The sequence below is a fragment of the Pan troglodytes genome, chromosome 1, assembly GCF_028858775.2.
Source record: "Pan troglodytes isolate AG18354 chromosome 1, NHGRI_mPanTro3-v2.0_pri, whole genome shotgun sequence".
In the NCBI taxonomy this organism is placed as follows: Eukaryota; Metazoa; Chordata; class Mammalia; order Primates; family Hominidae; genus Pan; species Pan troglodytes.
Genome location: NC_072398.2, coordinates 43328508 through 43351896, shown reverse-complemented (window position 1 = coordinate 43351896; position 23389 = coordinate 43328508). Strand labels below are relative to the sequence as shown.

The 23389-nt window shown below is 41.3% G+C and overlaps 1 protein-coding gene and 1 non-coding gene across 3 annotated transcripts in view; both read right to left on the bottom strand.

Moving 5' to 3' along the window:
• NUCKS1 (nuclear casein kinase and cyclin dependent kinase substrate 1) overlaps positions 1–21840 on the bottom strand; it is a 37131-nt gene extending 15291 nt beyond the window's left edge. Inside the window, exons 1-2 of one of the 2 annotated variants that reach the window (XM_514141.9) lie at positions 21487–21840; positions 1084–1133 (exon numbers count right to left, since the gene is read on the bottom strand). In XM_514141.9, the coding sequence (XP_514141.3) occupies positions 1084–1133; positions 21487–21503 (67 nt within the window). In that variant the 5' untranslated portion in view covers positions 21504–21840. The remainder of the gene's footprint in view (positions 1–1083; positions 1134–21486) is intronic. The other variant, XM_009441299.5, reaches the window with a different exon arrangement.
• LOC112207285 (small nucleolar RNA SNORA72) lies at positions 2737–2868 on the bottom strand. Its single transcript, XR_002941717.1, has one exon. It is a non-coding gene; the product is annotated as a small nucleolar RNA SNORA72 (small nucleolar RNA).
• Positions 21841–23389: the final 1549 nt, after the last annotated feature.

Genomic DNA, 23389 nt, shown 5'->3' with positions numbered 1-23389 from the left:
ATAATAGTATATCACACATTAACAGATTATTCTAAGTAAATATTAAATACAAACATTTGAAACAATTCCTGACATGTAGTAAGCATTTAATAAATATTAGTGCTACATATTATTTTTTTTCTCTTCTTTATATCTTTCAGTATTTTCTAAGTCTTCCCAAAGGGCACATATTATCTTTATAAAGAAAAGTTAGAATAAAAATAAAGAAAAAAGAATAGTAAACATATCTGGAAAGTAATGAGATTAAGGAGACAACTCTGAAAAAACCTCTTATGGCTAAGACTTAGCTACACAACACTCATTCCTTGATGAATTAGTTCACAAATATAAGTTGTTTCACAAAACAGACTCTCATCTTAGTTGCTTTATTATGTAAAAACATAATACAAGGCACAAGTTTTATTGTAGCAACAGCAGGAGATTTTTTTTCCCCTGCAAAGTGCTGGGATTATAGGCGTGAGCCACTGTGCCTGGCTGTAGTGGATTTTTTTTTTTTTTGAGACAGGGTCTCTTTCTGTTGCCCAGGCTGGAGTGCAGTGGTGCCATCTCGGCTCACTGCAATCTCCGCCTCCCGAGTTCAAGCGATTCTCTTGCCTCAGCCTCCAGAGTAGCTGGGATTACAGGTGCATGCCACCACTCCCGGCTAATTTTTGTATTTTTAGCAGAGATGGGGTTTCACCATGTTGGCCAGGATGGTCTGGAACTCCTGACCTCAAGTGGTCCGCCCACCTTGGCCTCCCAAAGTGCTGGGATTACAGGCATGAGCCATGGCGCCCGGCTGACAGCAGGAGATATTTTAAGTAATGAACACTATATCAGAATTACTGGACATTTAAACTTTGGACTCCAAAACCAGGTAAGAAAAAAGCTGTTTAATGTTTATTATCAATGATTTACCAAGGAAAAGTTAAAATCCATGTAAGTTCAACTTTTGCTTTGGTTGACACAGATCATGACATGGTTTTGGTAAATGATCTAAAAATAAAAAAGTAAAACTTATTCCAAAAGCGTAATAAAACTATATAAGCTAGTAACCTCCACTGGTCAGTCCAACTTAAAATTTGTTGAAACCACAAAACTTACCTGCATCATCAGATTCCTGAAACTGTGAGTAATCAACAACCTTCCTATTTCTGTAGAAAGAAGAGACTCTAATTAAAATCATAAAACTGTAGGATTTTTCTAAGACATCAGAACACACATTTCTCTTTCATAAACAGAACTGAACTAGCACTTTGAAAATTATTTAATTGCTGGACGTGGTGGCTCACACCTGTAATCCCAGCACTTTGGGAGGCCAAGGCTGGTGGATCATCTGAGGTTGGGAGTTCGAGATCAACCTGATCAACATAGAGAAACCTCGTCTCTACTAAAAACACAAAATTAGCCAAGCGTGGTGGTGTATGCCTGTAATCCCTGCTACTTCGGAAGCTGAGGCAGGAGAATCACTTGAACCCAGGGGTCAGAGGTTGTGGTGAGCCGAGATAGCTCTATTGCACTCCAGCCTGGGCAACAAAAGTGAAACTCAATCTCAACAAAAAAAAAAAGGAAAAAAAGAAAAAAAAAGAAAATTATTTAATTAATTTTTTGAGACAGGGTGTCACTCTGTCACCTAGGCTGGAGAGCAGTAACACAATCATGGCTCACTGCAACCTTGACCTACTGGGCCCAAGTAATCCGCCTGCCTCAGCCTCCTGAGTAGCTGGGACTACAGACGCATGCTGGCTAAATTTTTTTCATTTTTTGTAGAGACAGGGTCTCCCAGTGTTGCCCAGGCTGGTCTCAAACTCCTGAGCTCAGGTAGTCATCCTGCCTCAGCCTCCCAAAGTGCTGGGATTACAGGCACGAGCCACTGCACCCAGCCAAAAATTATTTTTTAAAGGCCCCCACTTAAGCCTAAGTACTTAACATTCTGTTATAAGAAAGCATAGCATAAACCACAAGTATGTCAAGCTACAATTCTCATACTGCTCATCTCAGTGATAATTCAAATACCATTCTTTTCTCTCTCTTTTTTTTTTTTGAGATGAAGTCTTGCCCTGTCGCCCAGGCTAGAGTGCAATGGCGAGATCTTGGCTCACTGCAACCTCTGCCTCCCGAGTTCAAGCGATTCTCCTGCTTCAGCTTCCTGAGTAGTTGAGATTACAGGCGTGTGCCACCACGCCTGGCTAATATTTGTATCTTTAGTAGAGACGGGGTTTCACCATGTTGGCCAGGCTGGTCTCCCCTGATCTCGTGATCCGCCCGTCTTGGCCTCCCAAAGTGCTGGGATTACAGGCGTGAGCCACCACGCCCGGTCTCAAATACCATTCTTTTCTACAAAACAATCTCCCGTCTCTCAAAACAAATATACATAAAACAGCGAAATGAGCCAAATCACCATGTACCTATATATTCATTATATACAAAGTTGCCATATTTATAAGCTAACGTTGTAAATGATATTTTACTCTTACTGCTACACACACATATACGTATACTTGATAAACAAGGTTATTACTAAGCTTTTCAAGGCAAAAGCAATTTTTAGGTATAGTACAGTTACATTATAATGCACAAAAATTATGGTAATGTTAAGCTTTATACAGAAGGGGAAGGAAACAAATTAATTGGTCCAGTCAAAAGATGCTTTATTTAAAAAACTATGAAAGCCTCACAGATTTATGTACATCTATGTATTTGACTCTATTCTTTTGTTTCTAAACTTTTTTTTCCTTTTCCAATTTTACAGACCTGGTTTATCAGCAACATTTATAAAACTAGACCTCGGGAAAGAACTAGTTCTGGGGATATATGCATGGTCTTAATAAAGTGAATGGTTAGCCTGTCCTGACTATTACAAAATCAAAACAGTGAGAATATCTGCAGAATCTATGACTCTAAATGACTTTAAGTACTCCCTATCAAGTAACGTATCTTTAACATCTCAAACAAATCTTCATTTCTATTTTTGTACTCTGTATTCTAAATCTAAAAGTTTAATACTTCTTCTCTAGAGATATACATGTAAGCTTCCATGTTAGTACGCAAACAGCCTACCTGGCAAAAGAGCCTTAGATTAAAAAATGCACTGTTACCGTAGGCCTAAATCGATCAAGTGAACTTAAAAAATTAAGAGAAATAGGCCAGGCGCGGTGGCTCACGCCTGTAATTTCACCACTTTGGGAGGCCGAGGCGGGCAGATCACGAGGTCAGGAGATTGAGACCATCCTGGCCAATGTGGTGAAACCCGGTCTCCACTAAAAATACTAAAAAATTAGCTGGGTGTGGTGGCGGGCGCCTGTAGTCCCAGCTACTCGGGAGGCTGAGGCAGGAGAATGGCTTGAACCCGGGAGGCGGAGCTCGCAGTGAGTGAGCCAACATCACGCCACTGCACTCCAGCCTGGGCGAAAGAGAGAGACTCCGTCTCAAAAAAAAAAAAAAAAAAATTAAGATAAATATACGTTACCACCTATACTTAAACCTGAGCAGAGGGATATTCTTGGCTGTATAGATTAAGACACCATTTAAATTCAAAGACAGGATGGTCAGACTGCAAACACTGGTCCACCTTCTAGTATAGTATGTGGAGATGGTATGGATGGAGGTGAATTCTGGAAAAAAAGGCTTGGGCTTATATGTAGAGGAATATATAGTTACATACTCAGCATTAGAAAGAGAAAAAACAAGGCTCTTAAGGAGTTCCACCTTCTGTTTTTCTTTAGTTTATCAAAACTATAAAATATACTCCAACTATATATTTTATTGTAAGAAGCTGAGTTTATATTACCAAAGATACCATATTATTAGGAAAGCTAACTTTAAATATGACTATTAATTCCATGTACATGAGGGACCTAGAGTAGATGAATTCAGAGAGACAGAAAGTAGAGTGGTGGTTGCCAGAGGCTGGAAGAGTGGGGATGAGGAGCTGTTGTTTAGTGGGTTTACTTTCAGTTTTGCAAGATTAAGAGTTCTTTACAACAATGTCAAGTACTTAACAATACTGAACAATACACTTAAAAATGGTTAACATGGGCCGGGCGCAGTGGCTCATGCCTATAATCCCAGCACTTTGGGAGGCCAAGGTGGGCGGATCATGAGGTCAAAAGATCGAGACCATCCTGGCCAACATGGTGAAAACCCGTCTCTAGTAAAAATACAAAAATTAGCTGGGCGTGGTGGTGCGTGCCTGTAGTGCCAGCTACTTGGGAGACTGATGCAGGAGAATTGCTTGAACCTGGGAAACAGAGGTTGCAGTGAGCAGGGATCGCACCACTGCACTCCAGCCTGGCAACAGAGCAAGACTCTGTCTCAAAAAAAAAAAAAAAAAAAAGTTAAGATGGTAAATTTTATGTTAAGCATATTTTATTACAATATATTTTCTTTCTTAAAAATATGACTATGAAAAAAATCTAATATTTTTGGGCTAATATGGAAATGCCTGCCATGTTCTGGCAAAACAGTGATTTTTAATGACAAATGCCATGAAAAATAGTATGATGATCATAATGCAAACACGACCATTTTCTGTATTATTTAGGATAAAAAAAAATGGGTCACAGAACCAGGGGAAGAAAGGTATCTAGAAGAGGAACTCTTACATCTTATCCTCTAATAATTAAAATACAGGTTCCGAACTTGTAGGTATAATTCTAGCTTATCCCATGCTTGTGGGGTGGCAACTAACATATTATTACCCAGTTTCTGGGTACAACATAGCAATGGATATATCCTATGAAACTACATAAGGATGGACAACCAGAATGGTAAACGGTGTACCATATGAAGAACAAATGAATAAATTGAGAATATTTAACTTGTAAAATGGGAAAACATGTTAGCTACTTTAGGGCTTTGATGTGAAAGGAGTAGTAGAGGTACAGCTTAGCTTTAGCAATCACATTAAGTGTAGGTTCAACATAAAGAGCTTTAACTGTCTGCTAACAATGGCTACTTCCTTACTCTATCACTAGAAACACTCAAGAAAGGTATTAGTATGGACTCTTTGTACTAGGAATCCTGGGTTCTGGTTCTAGAATGTCAAGAAAATCATGTAATTTCTCTAGGCCTTAGTTCTTCCTCTGTTGGAACTGATAACCTAAATTGCTTGACAGATCTAAAAGATATTCTATAAAATTAAATGTTTAAATAATAAATTAAATAATAAATAAAATATTTAATAAATAACATAAATGGCAGGCATTATATTAAAATATAATATAGAAAATGGTCATTGCAAATGATCATATTGCATTATGATCACAATACTGTTTTTCATGGCATTTGTCATTAAAAATTAACTGCCCTCCACAACAGAAGAAAACTTAATCTCCTCCTCCTTCCCTGTATATCTATCTGTATCTATCTAGACAGACCTACCTACCTATCTTCCATCTGTACGTCCATCCATCCATCCATCCATCCAACAATTGAGACAGGGTCTTGTTCTGTCACCCAGGCTGGAGTGCAGTGGCACAGTCATAGCTCACTGCAGCCTCCAACTCCTGAGCTCAAGTGATCCTCCCACCTTAGCTTCTGGAACTACAGAAAGGCACACAGCCACCATGCCTGGCTAATTAAAAACAATTTTTTTTTTTTGTAGAGACGGGGCCTTTCTATGTTTCCCATGCTGGTCTCAAACTCCTGGCCTCAAGCAATCCTCTCACCTTAATCTCCCAAAATGCTGGGATTACAGGTGTGAGCCACCGGGCCTGGCCTGTAACTTGTTACTTTAAACCTAAGACACTAAAAAGGATACTTTTTATTTAGCACATTTTTTTCTATCCTACTTTTCAACAAACAGAACTACAGAAATGCCATGTAGACTATATTGGCATTATATAAACAATTAAATTTTAAAATTAAATTGAAAGACTATCCCTTCCATTGAAATACGAAATATTTTAACTTTCAATGATCTGAAAACAGCCAGAATTATCTCATATAATGCCATTTATCACAAATACCATAAAATCAGTGTAAAGCAAAATATGAATATAGAAGCAATTCTGCCTTATTAAGGGCAACCAGTCAGAAACAAATATAGTCATCCATAAATGCTAAAGAGGGAAAAGATAAAATAACTTAAATAAATAAAAGATCTGTGATAACAAGGGCCATTCTTGATGACTCATAATGACTCATAATAATTTGGTTCAGGCCGGGCTTGGTGGCTCACGCCTGTAATTCCAGCACTTTGGGAGGCCAAGGCGGGTGGATCACCTGAAGTCAGGAGTTCAAGACCAGCCTGGCCAACATGGTGAAACCCCATCTCTACTAAAAATACAAAAAATTAGCCAGGTGTGGTGGCGGTCGCCTGTAATCCCAGCTACTCGGGAGGCTGAGGCACAAGAATCGCTTGAACCCGGAAGGTGGAGGTTACAGTGGGCCAAGATTGTGCCACTGCATTCCAGCCTGGGTGATAGAGCAAGACTCCATCTCAAAAAAAAAATAAAAAAGTTCATTTCCCAAACAATGTCCTGCCTCCTAAAGATGCTTATTCAAAATAATATAAATAACATACTATTTCCACCATTTAGAGGCTTGCTTTGTCTGGGGTTGAAATACATTTTTGATGAATTTGTTCCTAATGAGATGATAGGACAGAAATCCAGCATTTAAGAATTTCATTTAAGTCCCAGGGCATGAGAGGTTCTATTCCTAGGTGAAAACAAAGAAACATTCTAATTTCTTCAAAATACAATCATGTGCTGCATGACATTATGGTGAACTGCATACATGACAATGGTCTCACAAGAGTATTATACCATATTTTTACTGTACTTTTTCTATGTTTAGATATATAAATACCTACCATTGTGTTACAATTGCCTACAGTATTCAGTACAGTAACATGCTATACATGTTTGTAGTCTAGGAGCAATAGGCTATACCATACAGCCTAGGTGTGCAGGAGACTATACCATCTGGTTTTGTGGAAATACATGCAAATCACCTAAAAATGCAGTTCTCAGAATGTATCCCTGGTGCTATGTGACACATGATAGTTAAATGCCAAAGCTAAACTAACTCTTCAATGTAAAATGAGTATCAATAACTAGAACTGGAGGACAGCATAAAATTTCAATATAGCAGAGAGGTTAAAAACACAGATTCTTGAATTTACGTCCTGACTCTTACTAGTTGTATATCCTCAAGCAAGTTACTTCCCCTGACTGAACTTCAGTCTCATCATCTGTAAAACAGGAACAACAATACCTGTTACAGGAATAACAAGAGTGTTGAGAACATTTCAGAACATTTGTGCAAGGTATATAAATATCAATAACAGCTATTATTACTTATAAATATTAACTTGTTCCACCCAGAATACCACTGTAATTTTGAACACATAACTAACTCTTATTTGGATATGATGATTAAGTCACTTTGTTGAAAAATATGTAAGTCTTAAAAGTATTGGTTCTAGTATCATTCACAAAGATTGTCTTTGTTTTCTTGTTCATTTCACTAAAATGTAATACCAAAATATCTTTTTTTTTTTGGAGACAGGGTCTGCTCTGTCATCCAGGTTGGAGTGCATGAAGTGCAGTGGTGTGACCATAGCTCACTATAGCCTCAAACTCCTGGACTCAAGCAATTCTCCCAACTCAGCCTCCTGGGGAGTTGAGATTACAGGTGTGTGTCACAACAGCCAGTAAATTAAAAATTTTTTATTGTAGAGACCAAGTCTTGCTGTTTCCCAGGCTGGTTTTGAACTCCTGGCATCAAGTGATCCTTCCTTCTTGGCCTCTCAAAGTGCTAGGATTACAAGCATGAGCCACCACATCCAGCCCTCCCTGTTTTTATTTCTGACTTTATGGCAAAGTTCAGGTTACCATTTAGACCAAAAATTTTTAAATCATTTTTTAAGTTTAAAGCATTCATAAAGCCTATCAAAGTCTGATGGTCATGGGGGTGGGAGATATGGTGGTGCTGAGAGTATTATATGTAGTAGAGCTACTGGACCCTAGACAATCTAATTCAACCTTTAGCTTGTATCCTGTTAACAAATATCCCTAGAAGAGAATGACTGAGAACTTCTCATGATCTCCAAGGCAGCCTATGCTAAGAAAATTCCAGTAATTGCCAGGTGTGGGGGCTCACCCCTGTAATCCCAGCACTTTGAGAGGCCGAGGCAGTGGATCACCTGAGGTTGGGAGTTCAAGACCAGCCTGGCCAACATGGCGAAACTCCATCGCTACTAGAAAAAAAATATAAAAAATTAGCCCGGCGTGGTTGTAGGCGCCTGTAATCCCAGGTACTTGGGAGGCTGAGGCAGAAGAATAGCTTGAACCCGGGGGACGGAGTTTGCAGTGAGCCGAGATCACGCCACTGCACTCCAGCCTGGGTGACAGAGCAAAACTCCTTCTAAAAAAAAAAAAAAAATTCCAATAATTAAATAGTTCTTTACAAGGAGATGAATCTGCCTCTAGTGTCCACTCACTGGTTCTATCTAGTTCCACCTCCTGGGATTAGCATGGTCTAAATCTAACCCCTCCTCTTCAGAGCATTCCTTAAATTTATATGACTATTCCCACTTTTTCTCTGAAGCTAAATACTAGGGCTCCTTTTTAACACTTCCTCATATTTCAAGTACTCGCTTCATGCTCTAGCTGCTTTCCTCCATACCACCTCGGATTTAGTAAATACTAAAGCACCACCCAGGATGAAACATAATATGGTTATAAAAAGATGGGGAATGGGGAGCAAATCAGGATTATGACCCTCCTCTTCCTATTCTACTCTATACTTCAATGCAATCCAAGATTTCAGTTCCCTTTTGGACTGTTCCATCATTCAGTGGACTATATATTGTAATTCCAATGACTAAAACCTCCTTTTCCATAATCTAAGACCGTTTGGTATCCTGATCCTGCCATTTCAGCATATTATTTATCTTCCCCAACTTCTTAACATCTGCAAATTTAATCAGCACACCATCAGTGTCCTCATCTATATCATTAATTAGAAGATATGCCAAGAACAGAATCCTTTCAGGCAACAGTGGAAACAGTCTTCCAGGGTAACAATCTATTTATTTGTCAGCCCTCTACGGGTAAGGCTGCTCAGGCAAAGTCCCTCACACTGAGCTATCATTCTGCCTGTATTTCTCCATCTTACAAGGACCTATGTGAAGCTGTCAAAATCCTTGTTGAAATAAAACCTCGGTATTTTCACAGAATTCTTTTGCTCTAATAAATTTTTAAAAAAGGAAATTAGTTCATTTAAATCAGTGACAGTTAAACTTTTTAGCAGTAAACACTTTTTGTTCAAATAAAATCTTCCCAGGAATCATAAAATTAAACACAGCTAATCAAAGTATTTTAAAAGTATACATTTGTCTTATAGTATCGTATTTTAAAAATTATCTCATTACAGAATTGTCCAACCTGTGTTGTCAAAATAGGTTTTCTAAAGATTTACTGGTAATTATCAGTTGGATATTATCAGTATTACCACCCCAATAAACATTCAAAATGAATTTTAATGTGAAAAGCTTTGAAAATTCCACATTAAAGAAAACTGCTAAACTTTACCTCCAAAATTATATTTATCTATTTTTATCTTTTATTTATTTTTTGAGACGGAGTCTCGCTTTGTTTCCCAGGCTGGAGTGCAGTGGCGTGATCTCGGCTCACTGCAACCTCCACCTCCCGGGTTCAAGCAATTCTCCTGCCTCAGCCTCCCCAGTAGCTGAGATTACAGGTACCCACCACCATGCCCGGCTACTTTTTTTGTATTTTTAGTAGAGACAGGGTTCCATCATGTTGGCCAGGCTGGTTTCAAACTGCTGACCTCAAGTGATCTGCCCGCCTCGGCCTCCCAAAGTGCTAGGATTACAGGCATGAGCCACCATGCCCAGCCTATTTATTTTTAAAAGACAGGTTTTTACTCTGTCACCCAGGCTGGACTGCAGTGGCTCACTGTAGCCTCCAGAGCACCCAGGACTAGAGGTGGACACTACCATGCCCAGCTAATTTTTTTTTTTTTGTAGACAGGTTGCCCAGGCTGGTCACCAACTCCTGGGCTCATGCAATCCTCCCACCATGCTGAGATTACAGGCGGGAACCACTACGCCTGGCCCAAAATTATACTTAAAAATTTGAGCCAGGCGTGCTTGCTTTGGCAGCACATATACTAAAATTTGAGCCAGGTGTGGTGGCCCACACCTGTAATCCCAGCACTGTGGGAGGCCAAGGTGGGCGGATGGCTTCAGCCCATAAATTCAAGATCAGCCTAGGCATCATGGAGAAATTCCATCTCTACAAAAATAAATAAATAAAAATAAATTAGCTGGGTGTGGTGGCATGCGCCTGTGAAGTCCCAGCCACTCCAGGGGCTGAGGTGGGAGAATAGCTTGAGCCTGGGAGGCGGAGGTTGCAGTGTGAGTCGAGATCACCACACTGCACTCTGGCCTGGGTGAGAGAGGGAGAACCTGTCTCAAATGAATAACTACATAAAATTTAAATCAAATGTTTAAGACACCTCCAAAAGCAAACATTATGAAGACTCCTGACCTATATGACATTTTTTGTGTGTGTGAATCCACGGCGACTTTTAGTAATAATTATAACAGCAGTTACTTCAGATATTTGATATGTTCTAGTTACTTTGCCTAAATTCTCATTTAATTCTCACCCTAATGTCACAAGAGGAGCTAATTAACTGAGGAAACTATGCTCAAAAGGCCAAGTAACTTTATTGCAAGCCATTAAGTGGTAAAAACCATTTTCCAACCCAAGTCCTTCCAACCCTATAATCCACACATGCCACTGTTGATGCAGCTTCTCAAACCTTCCTTTCCTAAGTCTTTACAAATATAACTCTTCCAAAGAACTGATGCAATTAAAGTTGCTGCACACCAAGTACTGCTGCCTTCCCTTTAAAATTTGGAAGATTTACCTCTTTCCACTCTTCCTGCCTCAAAGATGATTAAGAAATCTCACATGCAAGATTTTCTCAACACATAAAAATATTGAGGGCAGAATGCCTGAACACAACTCAAATTTTTTTTTTCTTTTTTTGAGACAGGGTCTCACTCTGCTGCCCAGGCTGGAGTGCCATGGCACAATGACACCTAACAGCAATGGGGACCTCCTGGGCTCAAGCGATCTTCCTACCTCAGCCCCTACCCCAGTAGCTGGGACTACAGGCACTGGCTAATTTTTTTGTAAAGATGGGGTTTCAGCATATTGCCCAGGTTAGTCTCAAACTCCTGGGCTCAAGCAATCTTCTGCCTCAGCCTCTTAAGTAGCTGGGACTACAGTTGTGCAACACCATGTCTGGCTGATTTTGTTTATTTTTTGTAGAGATGAGGTCTCCCTATTGCTCAGGCTGGTCTCAAATTCCTTGACTCAAGCGATCTGCCCTCCTCGGCCTCCCAAAGTGTTGGGATTATAGGTGTGAGCCACTGTGTGGCCAGCTCCAGGTAATTTCTTACAGTAGCTTCACTTATCTTGACCTTCAAGTTCCTTTTGCCTAAAATACATTGTTTTCACTGTATTTTACATCATCCTGCTATTTACTTTAGGTTTTTTTTTTTTTTTTTTGAGAGACAGTGTCTCCCTCTGTTGTCCAGGCTGGAGTACAGTGGCATGATGATGGCTCACTGCAACCTCTGCCTCCCAGGTTCCAGCGATTCTCCTGCCTCAGCCACCCCAGTAGCTGGGATTACAGTTGTGCACCACCACATCTGGCTAATTTTTTTTTAAGTTTAGTAGAGAAGGGGTTTCACCATGTTGGACTCAAACTGCCCTCAAACTGCCCAGGCTGCCCTCAAACTCCAGGACTCAAGCAATCCACCCACCTCGGCCTCCCAAAGTGCTGGGATTATAGGCGTAAACCACCACACCTGGCCCATCCTATTTACAATTTAAAATATCAAATTCCCTCTGGTTGTGGTAGCTCACGCCTGTAATCCCAGCACTCTGGGAGGCGGGATGGCAGGATTACTTGAGTCCCAGGAGTTCAAGACCAGCCTGAACCACACGGCAATAACCTGTCTCTTCTAAAAAAAATTAGCCAGGTGTGGTGGCGCGCGCCTGTAGTCTCAGATACTTGGGAGACTGAGGTGGGAGGATCGCTTGAGCCCAGGAGGCTGATGTTGCAATGAGATCAGGCCACTGCACTCCAGCCTGAGCGACAGATTGAGACCCCATCTCAAAAAAATAAATAAAATAAATATAAAATTCACAACAAAGCCACAAGATATGAGGAAGCAAAAATAAAACCAAAATCCCCAATAGCATTATAGAAAAGAGCTCCTAATTTTTTCAAATCGGATGTTTCTAATTTCTGCAGAAAACGGAGGTGGGTAAAGGTGTTCTGAATGACTGAGCCAGACACATTTACTAGATCACAATCTCCTACTAAGTATATATATATATATATATATATATATATATATACATATATATATAAAACCAATATATTACCAACTTGTTAATGGTTTAGCCCCATGAACAAGTATTAACTCTTATAAGGCACTCCTTATTCCCAGGACTCAAGTTACTTTATTTCACAACTTACCATGTTCAGTTTCACCATATAGGAAAATGTTTTCTTTTAAAGTCACACACGGCCAGGCGCGGTGGCTCACGCCTGTAATCCTGCCTCGGGAGGCCGAGGCGGGCGGATCACTTGAGGTCAGGAGATCCAGACCATCCTGGCTAACACAGTGAAACCCCGTCTCTACTAAAAATACAAAAAATTAGCCGGGCGTGGTGGCGGGCGCCTGTAGTCCCAGCTACTCCTCGGGAGGCTGAGGCAGGAGAATGGCGTGAACTCGGGAGGCGGAGCTTGCAGTGAGCCGAGATCGCGCCACTGCACTCCAGCCTGGGCGACAGAGCGAGACTGTCTCAAAAAAAAAAAAAAAGAAAAGAAAAAAAGAAAAAGTCACATACAAATTTCAATGAGCATAAGATAAAGTATTTGATAAATAAAGTCAGCTAGGTTAGATTTTTCCCAGTGGAAGTTTAGTGTAAAACCTATGCAACTGGGGACAGAGAAACCTCCAATGTGTGAGACTGAAGGGGTCTCAGATGCGAAATTACTGAGTAGAGTCCCTTGGTCTTGGAAACCTCGGTGGTGTCTTCCAAACTGTGTAACTCAATCGCTAGGGACAAACCTGTAGCCTGACAAATTTAGGTTTATTGACTGAATACAATGAAGGACAAGCACATCAGAGAAGTGTGAAGCATCTCATGTAACAGAAAAAATTACAGAATTTTGGAGAAGGGTAGAACTAAGATAAATGAAGCAGTATCTTGATAGACTATAAGCACACAACTGTGTTAAAGGGATCAATATCAGGTCTGGACTGCAGAGTGGAACTAGGGTCCTATTTCCTGGGAAAGAAGTTAGGGTAGATGCAGAATTTTGTGTTTAACAACCCCTTTTCCAAAGCTCTGAAGTTGTAAATCAAAGCTAGTTCTCTGTGTCAAAATGACTTAGATCTTCCTGACAAAAGTGTGACGTTCATTTTTACTCACAGAATTCCAAACAGTAAAGTTTCTGATAGTCTCTGATTTTACAGAACCAAGTTTCTCTGTAAGACAGCAGTAGTCACTCAAGGAAGAGGGGTTGTTAAGAATCTCTAGAGCTGCAGCAAGTCCTTGGAAGACAAGCAGCTGTATGTTATCCCAGTGTAAGAGATAGCAGCATGGACTTTTACTCTTTCAGTGGAGCTAATATTTAGTTTCTTGAGTAGTTCATTTTCTAAGTCATTTTATTGTGACCTAGAACACTCCAACCAAAGGTAGCTGGAAAGGAAATCTCCCTGAAGATCGCCTTGCTTAGCACAGAACTGAACAGATACACAATTCAAATAATAGTAACACCTAAGAAGCACCTGAAAACTGCAATACCTAGTTGAAACACTCTTAAGCAGCCTGTGATCTCTTCATCTAAAGTGTTTCAAAGACCTATAATTAAGACCATTTAAATAGTAGTTATTTTAAAACATGGCAATATAACTGTATAACGATTAGTTTCACTTCCTAGAATCTAGACAGCAATAATTTTTTTCCCAACAAAATAAAGGGGCGCCCAGTTTGATCGAAGTGGTCTTGTGCTAAAAAATAAAAGGTTTCCTCCTGGGGCCGGACGCTGTGGCTCACGCCTGTAATCCCAGCACTTTGGGAGGCCGAGGTGGGCGGATCAGAAGGTCAGGGGATCGAGACCATCCTGGCCAACACGGTGAAACCCCGTCTCTACTAAAAATACTAAAAAATTAGCCGGGCGTGGTGGCGGGCGCCTGTAGTCCCAGCTACTCGGGAGGCTGAGGCAGGAGAATGGCGTGAACCCGGGAGGCGGAGCTTGCAGTGAGCCGAGATCGCACCACTGCATTCCAGCCTGGACGACAGAGCGAGACTCCGTCTCAAAAAAAAAAAAAAAATTAAATTAAAAATAAATAAATAAATAAATAAAAGGTTTCCTCCTATTGTCCACAACATGTGAGTCTCCTAGGTGCAGTCTCCAGTCTCAACAATCCAAAAAGCTACTTCTGAATTTAGAGTAATACGGTCACATTCCTTTTACAGCTAGGAATTGTTTTAAAAATGCAAATTTAACACTTTTCAGCATGCTCAATACTTTTTAAGTTCAAAGTTTGCAAAGTAACCCATTTGGCCATGCAGACTGTAAGTCATACAACTCTAGAGGGACAACCTTCATGTAGAATGTGTAGGCGCAGTATCCCAGAGTTACACAGTATGGTGACTGTTACATTTTTGGGGAAAAACAGGCCAAAAAAACCCCAAAAAGCAAAAACCTTTATTCGAAATTAGCTTTCTTTCTCAACCAACGGTGTTTTTGGGCTGGAGGAAGCCAGTGAGAAAAAGTTTTGAAAATTGTAAAATGCTTTGTGACTGCAAGGTACTATTACTCCAATGGAGTTCAACATCTCCACTATATAAACCCAGAAGAGGCTGAAATCCGTTTCCTGATACCCAGGGCTTCTTTTGTTGTGCCAGGATTATCTCTCCCCAATAATTAATCACTAATCGACTTAAAACACTAAAAACTCAACCACTTAACCTATTTGTAACCTCAGTCAAGTTAATCATTTCCTTCTAATTTTAATGCATTAAGTTTTACAATAGGCATTAAACCTTTTTCAAATGCAATGGTTTTTTCCTTTAGTCTTTTAATACGTTGACTCACAGAAAGATTGTTTTGTTCTTGGGACAAACCCTACTTGATCACATATATTTTTAATACAGTTCTCACTTAACGTCACTGATAGGCTCTTGGAAAGTGGGGCCTTAAGCTAAATGTTGCAGTAGACCTTTCTCATCAACCTTGTAACACAACATTATTAAAAAACCTCCTTACTGTATATCATTTTGCTTAAAGTTAGAAGTTTCCAAGAGCCTACTGATGACAGTGAGTTAGTGTACTCATTGGTTTCAGTTAGCTAATTGTCTGTTTAGCATTTTTGCATCCATATTTTTATGTAAAACGAGCCCCTCATTCCCTTTTTGTCCTTTAGGTGGCTTTGGAATCACCTAGTCAAGGGGAAACGCCCTCATATTTTGAAACGTATAAACTTAAAACAATGCCATCTAACATTTTCTCGGCAAAGGCTCACACTAAATACTCCACTGGTTTTTCCTCCTGTCAGGTGTATCTCCCCTTAATCTCTTCACATTTTCTCCTCTTCCTCCCTAGAAAATTAGGCCTCCCCACAAAAGTTCTATTATGAACTGTAACTTGCTCCAAAGAAGACAAAATGTGAAGTGTACCCTGTGACAATGTCACATTGAAAAGATCACGAACTGGCTTTGGGTTGTTCACAGTAGGATTCAAATTCCTGCTTCATCTCTTAATAGTTAGGTGAACTGTGTAGTTACTTTTTTTATCCTAACCTCAGGCCTAACATATGAAATGAGGATAACATATGCCTTGAAGAGTTGTGCATGATTTCGAAATATGTATAAAGTACCTGGTGGAATTATTTGGCATCTAAGAGTTGCTCAGTAACTGCTAATTCTACTAAGTGAGGAAGTGATTTTTTTTCAGCTCATGCTGTTAAATGTCCTCAATCCACCAACCCACAATTTAGAAATCCAAAAAGTTCTGAAAATTATTTTCATAACTTACATGGTGGCAAAATATGATGACCTAAATGTGAGGCCTTTCATATCTCAGTGTGAAAATTCCTAAGTTCACTAGAGTTTTTGTTTTTGTTTTTGTTTTTGAGACAGAGTTTCGCCCTTGTCGCCCAGGCTCCAGTGCAATGGCGCGGTCTCGGCTCACTGCAACCTCCGCCTCCTGGGTTCAAGCGATTCTCCTGTCTCAGCCTCCTAAGTAGCTGAGATTATAGGCATGCGCCACCACGCCTGGCTCATTTTGTATTTTCAGTAGAGACGGGGTTTCTCCATGTTGGTCAGGCTGGTCTCGAACTCCTGACCTTAGGTGATCTGCCCGCCTCAGCCTCCCAAAGTGCTGGGATTACAGGCATTAGCCACCGCGCCTGGCCCTCACGAGAGATATTAATGTGACTGTTTACAGGAGTACTACCCTAAACTAGTGATGGAACATTACTATACAGTACATGCATCCTGTTACCTTTTGGGAATTCCACATTTTTCAAAAATTTTAAACCACATATGGCCCCAATGTTTTCAAACTAGGAATGTGGACTTCTAATACACTCTCTGTAAAATCAAATACTGTATATACAAATAGTAAAAAGGAGAATGACTAAGATTTATGCAGTCTAAATCCAGCCTTGATATTATCTCTACACTAACTCCTTGGGTTCAAAGTCATCACTGGTAAACTGAAGGAACGGGACTTAAGTTCTTTCTAGCTTATTTTTTAAATTTAGTACTTTTAACTCTCTCTCTCAGCCTGGGCAACATGGTGAAACCCTGTCTACAAAAAATTAGCCAGGCGTGGTGGGCCACACCTATAGTCCCAGCTACCTGAAAGGCTGAGGTGGGAGGATCACCTGAGCCTGAAAGGTTGAGGATGCAGTGAGCCTGTGATCGCACCAGTGCACTCCCGCCTGGGTGACAGTGAGACCCTGTCTCCAAAAAAAAAAAAAAAAAAAAGAAAAGAAAAAAAGTATCTCTGAAAATTATTTTAAATATTGAGTTGAGCAAAAATGCTAAGTTAAACATTTTGGCTGTTTTTCCTAAAATGTTTTAAACAGAGAGCTAAAAATCAAGGTATATGGAATGTATTCACCATTGAGGAGATATTATAAAAACGTGACCATCTTCACACTGAATACTAGGCAAGAAAGATTAGTACCATGGAAAAAAATGCTAGTTTTGTATTCAGATCTGAGCTCAAACCTTAGCTCTGCTATCATAGCTCTGTAACTGTAACATATTCTTTAAGCTTGTTTTGTCATGTTACATGGTGATAAATACTTGTTACAGGGTTGTAATAAGGATAAAACAAAGTGAAAACCTCTAGCACAGTTCCTGACTGCATTTTTTCTCAATGTTTGTTGAAAATGAAAACATTTTAAACATTTAAAATGAAAAATTTAAACACTGTAATTTTCAGGTAATTAATTACATGTATGTTGAGCAAAAGTGAATACTTTTCTTATCAAAGTAACTTTCCGGCTGGGCGCGGTAGCTCACGCCTGTAATCCCAGCACTTTGGGAGGCTGAGGCGGGTGGATTGCCTGAGGTCAGGAGCTCGAGACCAGCCTGGCCAACATGGTGAAACCCTGTCTCTACTAAAAATACAAAAGTTAGCTGGGTGTGGTAGTGGGCACCTGTAATCCCAGCTACTCTGAGGCTGAGGCAGGAGAATCACTTGAACCCAGGAGGTGGAGGTTGCAGTGCGATTGCACCATTGCACTCCCGCCTGGGCAACAAGAGGGAAATCCCATCTCAAATAAATAAATAACTCCCCCATTATTCAAGGCATTGTAAATTATGTATCTTTGATGGCATGTCTTTGAAGGAATTATGTCTTTTTAGAGGAAAGTGACAGGTAATTTTAAAAAGTATAGATCCAAGGTTAATAAACTCACTTCTCTCTCTCTCTCTCACACACACACACACACACACACACTAGAGAATAAGAGAATGAGCCAGTCTCATCTACAACCATATTAAACTTGTGTCTTCATGTGCACATTTGGTAACAAATTTTGAACTACCTTGAATTTTCAAGTTTCTAGTTTTTCTCTTTAGCTGAGGACTTCTTGAAACCAATTGTTTTGGGGGAGAGAATATTTTTAGAATCCAGGCATGGCCCAAACAATTCTCTTTGAAAAGAAAGCAAACTGGAATCCTGGGAAAGCCGTTAATTCTCAACATTACTTATAAACATGACAAACAATAAAATAAATTCTATAACAACTTGTAAGAGCTTATGTTTTCACATCTAAATTTTCAATGGTAAGGTTACTTACAATCTCAAGTGTTAAACAAAAGGTATCAAGCACACTTAGGTTACAAGGAGAAGCAAAAAGATTGGTTTGAGCAACCTGGATCACTTTCAATAAGGGAGGAGGATCTCTGGAGAGTGTAACAAAGCTGAATTTCAAGAAATCTGGTTTCTAGTTTGGGCAAGTCAGTAAATCTGAGCTTTCTTTCTCACCTCTTACAAGTAATGGCATTTTCCTTCCTTCCTCACAAAGTTGACTCATGAAAGCACTTAAAAAAGTTAAAAATGTTACATACTATGTTCTTTAATCAGCACTAATAACATTAATATTGATCGGGCAGAAGGTACAGCGATCATGCGGGTGGGGACCAGAATTGGGAATTGGGAAATGTCGGTTCTCGGCCCAACATTTGCACCTGCTAGTTCGTGATGCAAGGCACCTCACTTATCCAGGTCCCCATTAAACTAGGCTTAATAAAGTGAGTTTGCCTAAACCTCTTCCTAGCTCCAAGGCTAATTTTAAGCTATTAATTTGAATCCAAGGCCTAAAATATTTGAGCTCTCATTTAACAGTCAGCCACTGCAAAGGGTAAAGACAGCAATCTTGTATGAACAAAGTTAAACATAACGTGCTAGACACAGGTCTATGCAAAACCATGCAGTAGCCAATAGGTCCACCATACCACCCTTCATTTGGAAATTGATGCTAAGGTGCCATAGGTACATTTCCAAATGCTCCTAAAATGTTTAGGTTCATATTAAAATAAAAATGGATATTTATGGTAAAATGAGAACCAGAAAAACTGCAAAATTATACACAGGCCTAAGGGCAGAAATACCCCAAAAGACGACACAGTGACAATATTTTCCAACTTGTGCTTTTTTGTTTTTAAAACAAGGCTGATGATTCTGAAATCAGGTCAATGTCTATCACTTTTTTTGTTGATGTTAAATGCACTAAGAGAATATAGATTCTTCAATTATACTTTGAAACAACAGCATTTCCCTAAGTCAGGACTTTTTTATTGCAAAATTTAACAAACCACCAAACTCAAGTTTAATTATTTCTGCTTTATTATTGGTCACGAATAAAGACTTCTTTTAAAAAATAATTACAAAGAATTTATGACTAAAATATACTCGGTAACCAACTTGCTCTGAAATTAATAATTTGAAAATGGCAAAAAAAAAAAAAAAAAAAGCCCACAACATATTAACTTCACTCTTCAATTAGGGGCAATAAACAAGGTCAAAATTAGTTTAAACAACATACTGAGTAATAAAAAAGTTGTGCAGAAGTCCCAATGCCTCCAAAAAACTGATAGAATGTGCTTAATATATATATCCCCACATGGTAACATAAAAAATCCAAGTTTTCCAGTAAAAATGTTCTGTTCATGTTCCAATACCTAAATCTGGGAAAACAAATTCAGGCAGATGAGATAAGAACGTCACCACAATAAAATAAAGTCATCAAAACTTAGTGAACTAAAATTTAAAAGGTAGAGGAATTATTTTTCCTAATTTGACCTAATTTGACCACACAGTAATTACTTCCAGAAGACAAAAGATCCAATCCAGGTAAAATAAATCTTTATTATTTTACCTGATCCTAAAGAAAATATTCTACGTGAGTTGATGGATACATTGGTCAAGTTTTATGCCAAAAAAATTACGCAAACTATACTCTGAAAGAGCTATCCAGACTCCTTGCCAAAAGGCCAGCATAACTTTCAGAGTAGAGATCGTGAGTTACCACAGATGCTGATTGAAACAGAGCTAACAGCAGCTCTTTCTCCTCATTCCCACCCCGTGTGTAGGAGTACGCAGTCCCATACCACCACCAGTTGGAGGATGATCTAGTCTGGAGACAGAACGGTGTAGAACAAAACCCTTGCCAGGGTCCCAAACCTCTCTTTAGAACTCTAATTAAAGATACTTCCGTTTCCCACACAACTTGGAATGAAGGGGAAGCAACGACTGTTAAAACATTTAAGAACTAAGCCTTTATCTATTTATTTAGAAAACACACTATGCAAAGAAGCCAATTCCTTACATTAAAAATATTTATTTGCAACAGCTCTCCTTTTTAAAGCCTCAACAGATTGGACTAAACCACACCCCTCCATAAATGGCACATTCCATACAATAGCCTGGAGGATGGCATAGGACGATTCCACCGACAGCTGGGGGAATAGCAAACTTGTTGAAATTCCGAGAATGAAGTCTGATGGTTACCCGAACCTAGCCCTTTTATTACTAAAGTCACTCGGGGACAAGAGGGTTACAAAAATATCCCGAGACGCGTACGCGGGTGAGAGTGGAACGAGAACCACACGGGATTTGGGCCGTGCTGTTAACCCGCACCTCCCTGAGTACGGACATTTCCCCGAGGAAGGACATTTCTAGTCGGAGAGAAAGAGCGAACTTTGGGGTTAACTCTCTCAAAACTCTGAGGTGGGGAGAGAGGCAGCAGCCCATTATTTTCCAGGATCCAGTCCCGAACTCTCACTTTTGCCCGGGGGGAAAAAAACGGGTCCCGCCCACGCTCGGCCCGATCCGGGAGGCGGGGCCTGCAGCGACCCCGAAGGACAGAGGCGGGGCCGGCTGGCAGTGCTGCCCCTCCCCCTTTGCCAGGAACACCCCCGTCCGCTAGAGAAAGGGCTCAGGGCCCCCACCCCCGCGCCAGTCGCGGGGGGAAGGGGCAATACGGGTGCCTCCGCCCCTCCTCGCTGAAGGTGGGGAGTGGAGCTCGAGTCCGCCCGCCTCCCCGCGCTGGCTCCAAGGGGACGGCCCCGAGGAGGTGGGGCCTCTTGGGGGCGCTGACTTCACACCCCTCCCCCTCCGGCCGCTGGCGGTTCAGGGACACCCCGCCCGCTCTAGTGCGGTGGGTGGGGGAGGCAGCTGAGCAGACCGGAGCCCTGCAGCGGCGCGGGGCGGGGAGGGGCGCGCGCACGGGCGCGCAGCCACCACCCCCGCGCGCCAGCAGGGCCCCCCACGCTCAAGGGTGCGCGCGGGCCCCGAAAGGAAGGAGGCCGCGCGTGGCACCGGGGATGGCGGACTCTAGCCTTCTGTCCCCCACTCTTTTCACCACTCGCCCCCATCCCCCTCCAACCCGCTCCAGGCCTCAGACTCCGCACTGACCTGACAGGCCGCGACATGTTCGCTGTCGAAACAGGACCGAGTCGAGAAGCCAAAGACCAGGACCCCCCCCACCCCGCGCGCTCGGCGCCCCACCCCCCCCGAACTTCAGCCGATGGGACCGCTGCTGCCGAACCGCGAGCTGCTGGCTTCTCAAACTCCGCTGCTCTTTGGTTCAGGGCTCCTGGAACAGACGAGCCCCCCGCTCCCCCGTCTCTTCAAAATGGATGAATCAAACCAGCCGAAAATGCGCCAAAGCCGCCGTGCAACCAAACCCACTAGGGTTTGTGCGCTCCTCCCCAACACGCCTGCTCATTGGAGACTTCTGCCAGATGCGCCCAGATCATTAGTCCGTTTGAATCATCACGTCTTCCAGGCCCCGCCCTGCTCTCTGATAGGCTCCACCTTCACCGTGGGGTCCTGTTAGTCAAGATGCTCTGAGAGCGCACGGCCGCAAAACAAAAATGGTCGCTGCTTAGCCCGCCCCCTGGTTTCCACTCCAGAGTTGCAGATTCGTCTGGGGTCGTATCTTAGAAAGACTAGAAAAAAAGATTTATGTAGGGTTCAGCGTTGCTCAGTGTTAGTTTAATGGTGTTTCATCTCGTCTGCCTTGATCACCTTGAAAATCCTCTAATAGCAAAACCCGTGGGAGAGGCAGCAGATTCGTCACTGAGGGGCTGCTACAGAATTGGAGGGAAATTCCTCAGGTTCAAAAAATTTGACCTTAAACCTACAAGCCCCTTACCCTGGCTTCGGCATTAACCCTCAGGGACCTAATCAGGCTGCTGGAGTAGAGAGGCAGGATCATAATCAAGGAATATCTTCACCCCCAATTTCCATTCTCCATTCTGGACCTTGAGATCCACTTCAGGGTCATTAAAGTCCCAGTCTGGTACATTACTATTTTAAGAAAAGAGTCAGGTGTACAATAACTAAGAGCATGAGCTCAGGGGCCACAAGGTATTTCAGGTGGAATCCCAGGTCCACTACTTAATAGTGGTATAACTTTCCTTCTCTGTGCCTCAGTTTTCTCATCTGTAAAATGGGAAACAAGGGTACCTAACTGCATAGGCTTATTAGTATTACATGAGTTGATATATCTATCAAAAGTCTTTAGGATAGTCTCTGGCTCACAGTAAGTGCTACGTAAGTGTTAAATCCAAGTTTTAAAAGATGATTCCATCCCTGGGTAGAGATGGGTGGAGCTAGCTCAAGACCCTATGAATTCTATTGATTTACCCTTGCACTTTGAAAAACAAAACAAAGACTCTTCGAAGTCATATAACTGAAAGTAACGCACATCATTTCACTTAAATCCGTGAGCATTTGTTGGATGCCTAATACTCTCAAAGGCAGAGCTCAGGATTCCTATGTGAATGGCTAAGGCTGAGTCTGCTATCGAAAATAGACGTCAATCCCTGTCACAGTCAAAGCGATCATTTTTGTTTGGTGGCTGTGCGCTCTCAGAGCATCTTGACTAACAGGACCCCACGGTTAAGGTGGAGCCTATCAGAGAGTAGGGTGGGGCCTGGAAGACGTGATGATCCACACGGACTAATGATCTGGGCGCATCTGGCAGAAGTCTCCAATGAGCAGTCAGTTAATAACCAATTGAAGATACACTTTCCAAACAACAACAACAACAAACACACCACATCTGCCTCCTGAAAGTCTCCCTTTGTAAAATCTGGCTTCCCAAAAAGAAGAGAATAGGACAGTCCACCAGTGAAGCATTAAACAAATTAATATCTTTTGTCTCTTCCATGTCATTCCACCCTCTGTCCCTCTTATTTTTATTTTTAATTTTTATTTTTTCGAGACGGAGTCTCACTCACTATGCTCCCCAGGCTGGATTGCAGTGGCATGATCTCTGCACACTGAAACTTCCACCACCCGGGTTCAAGCG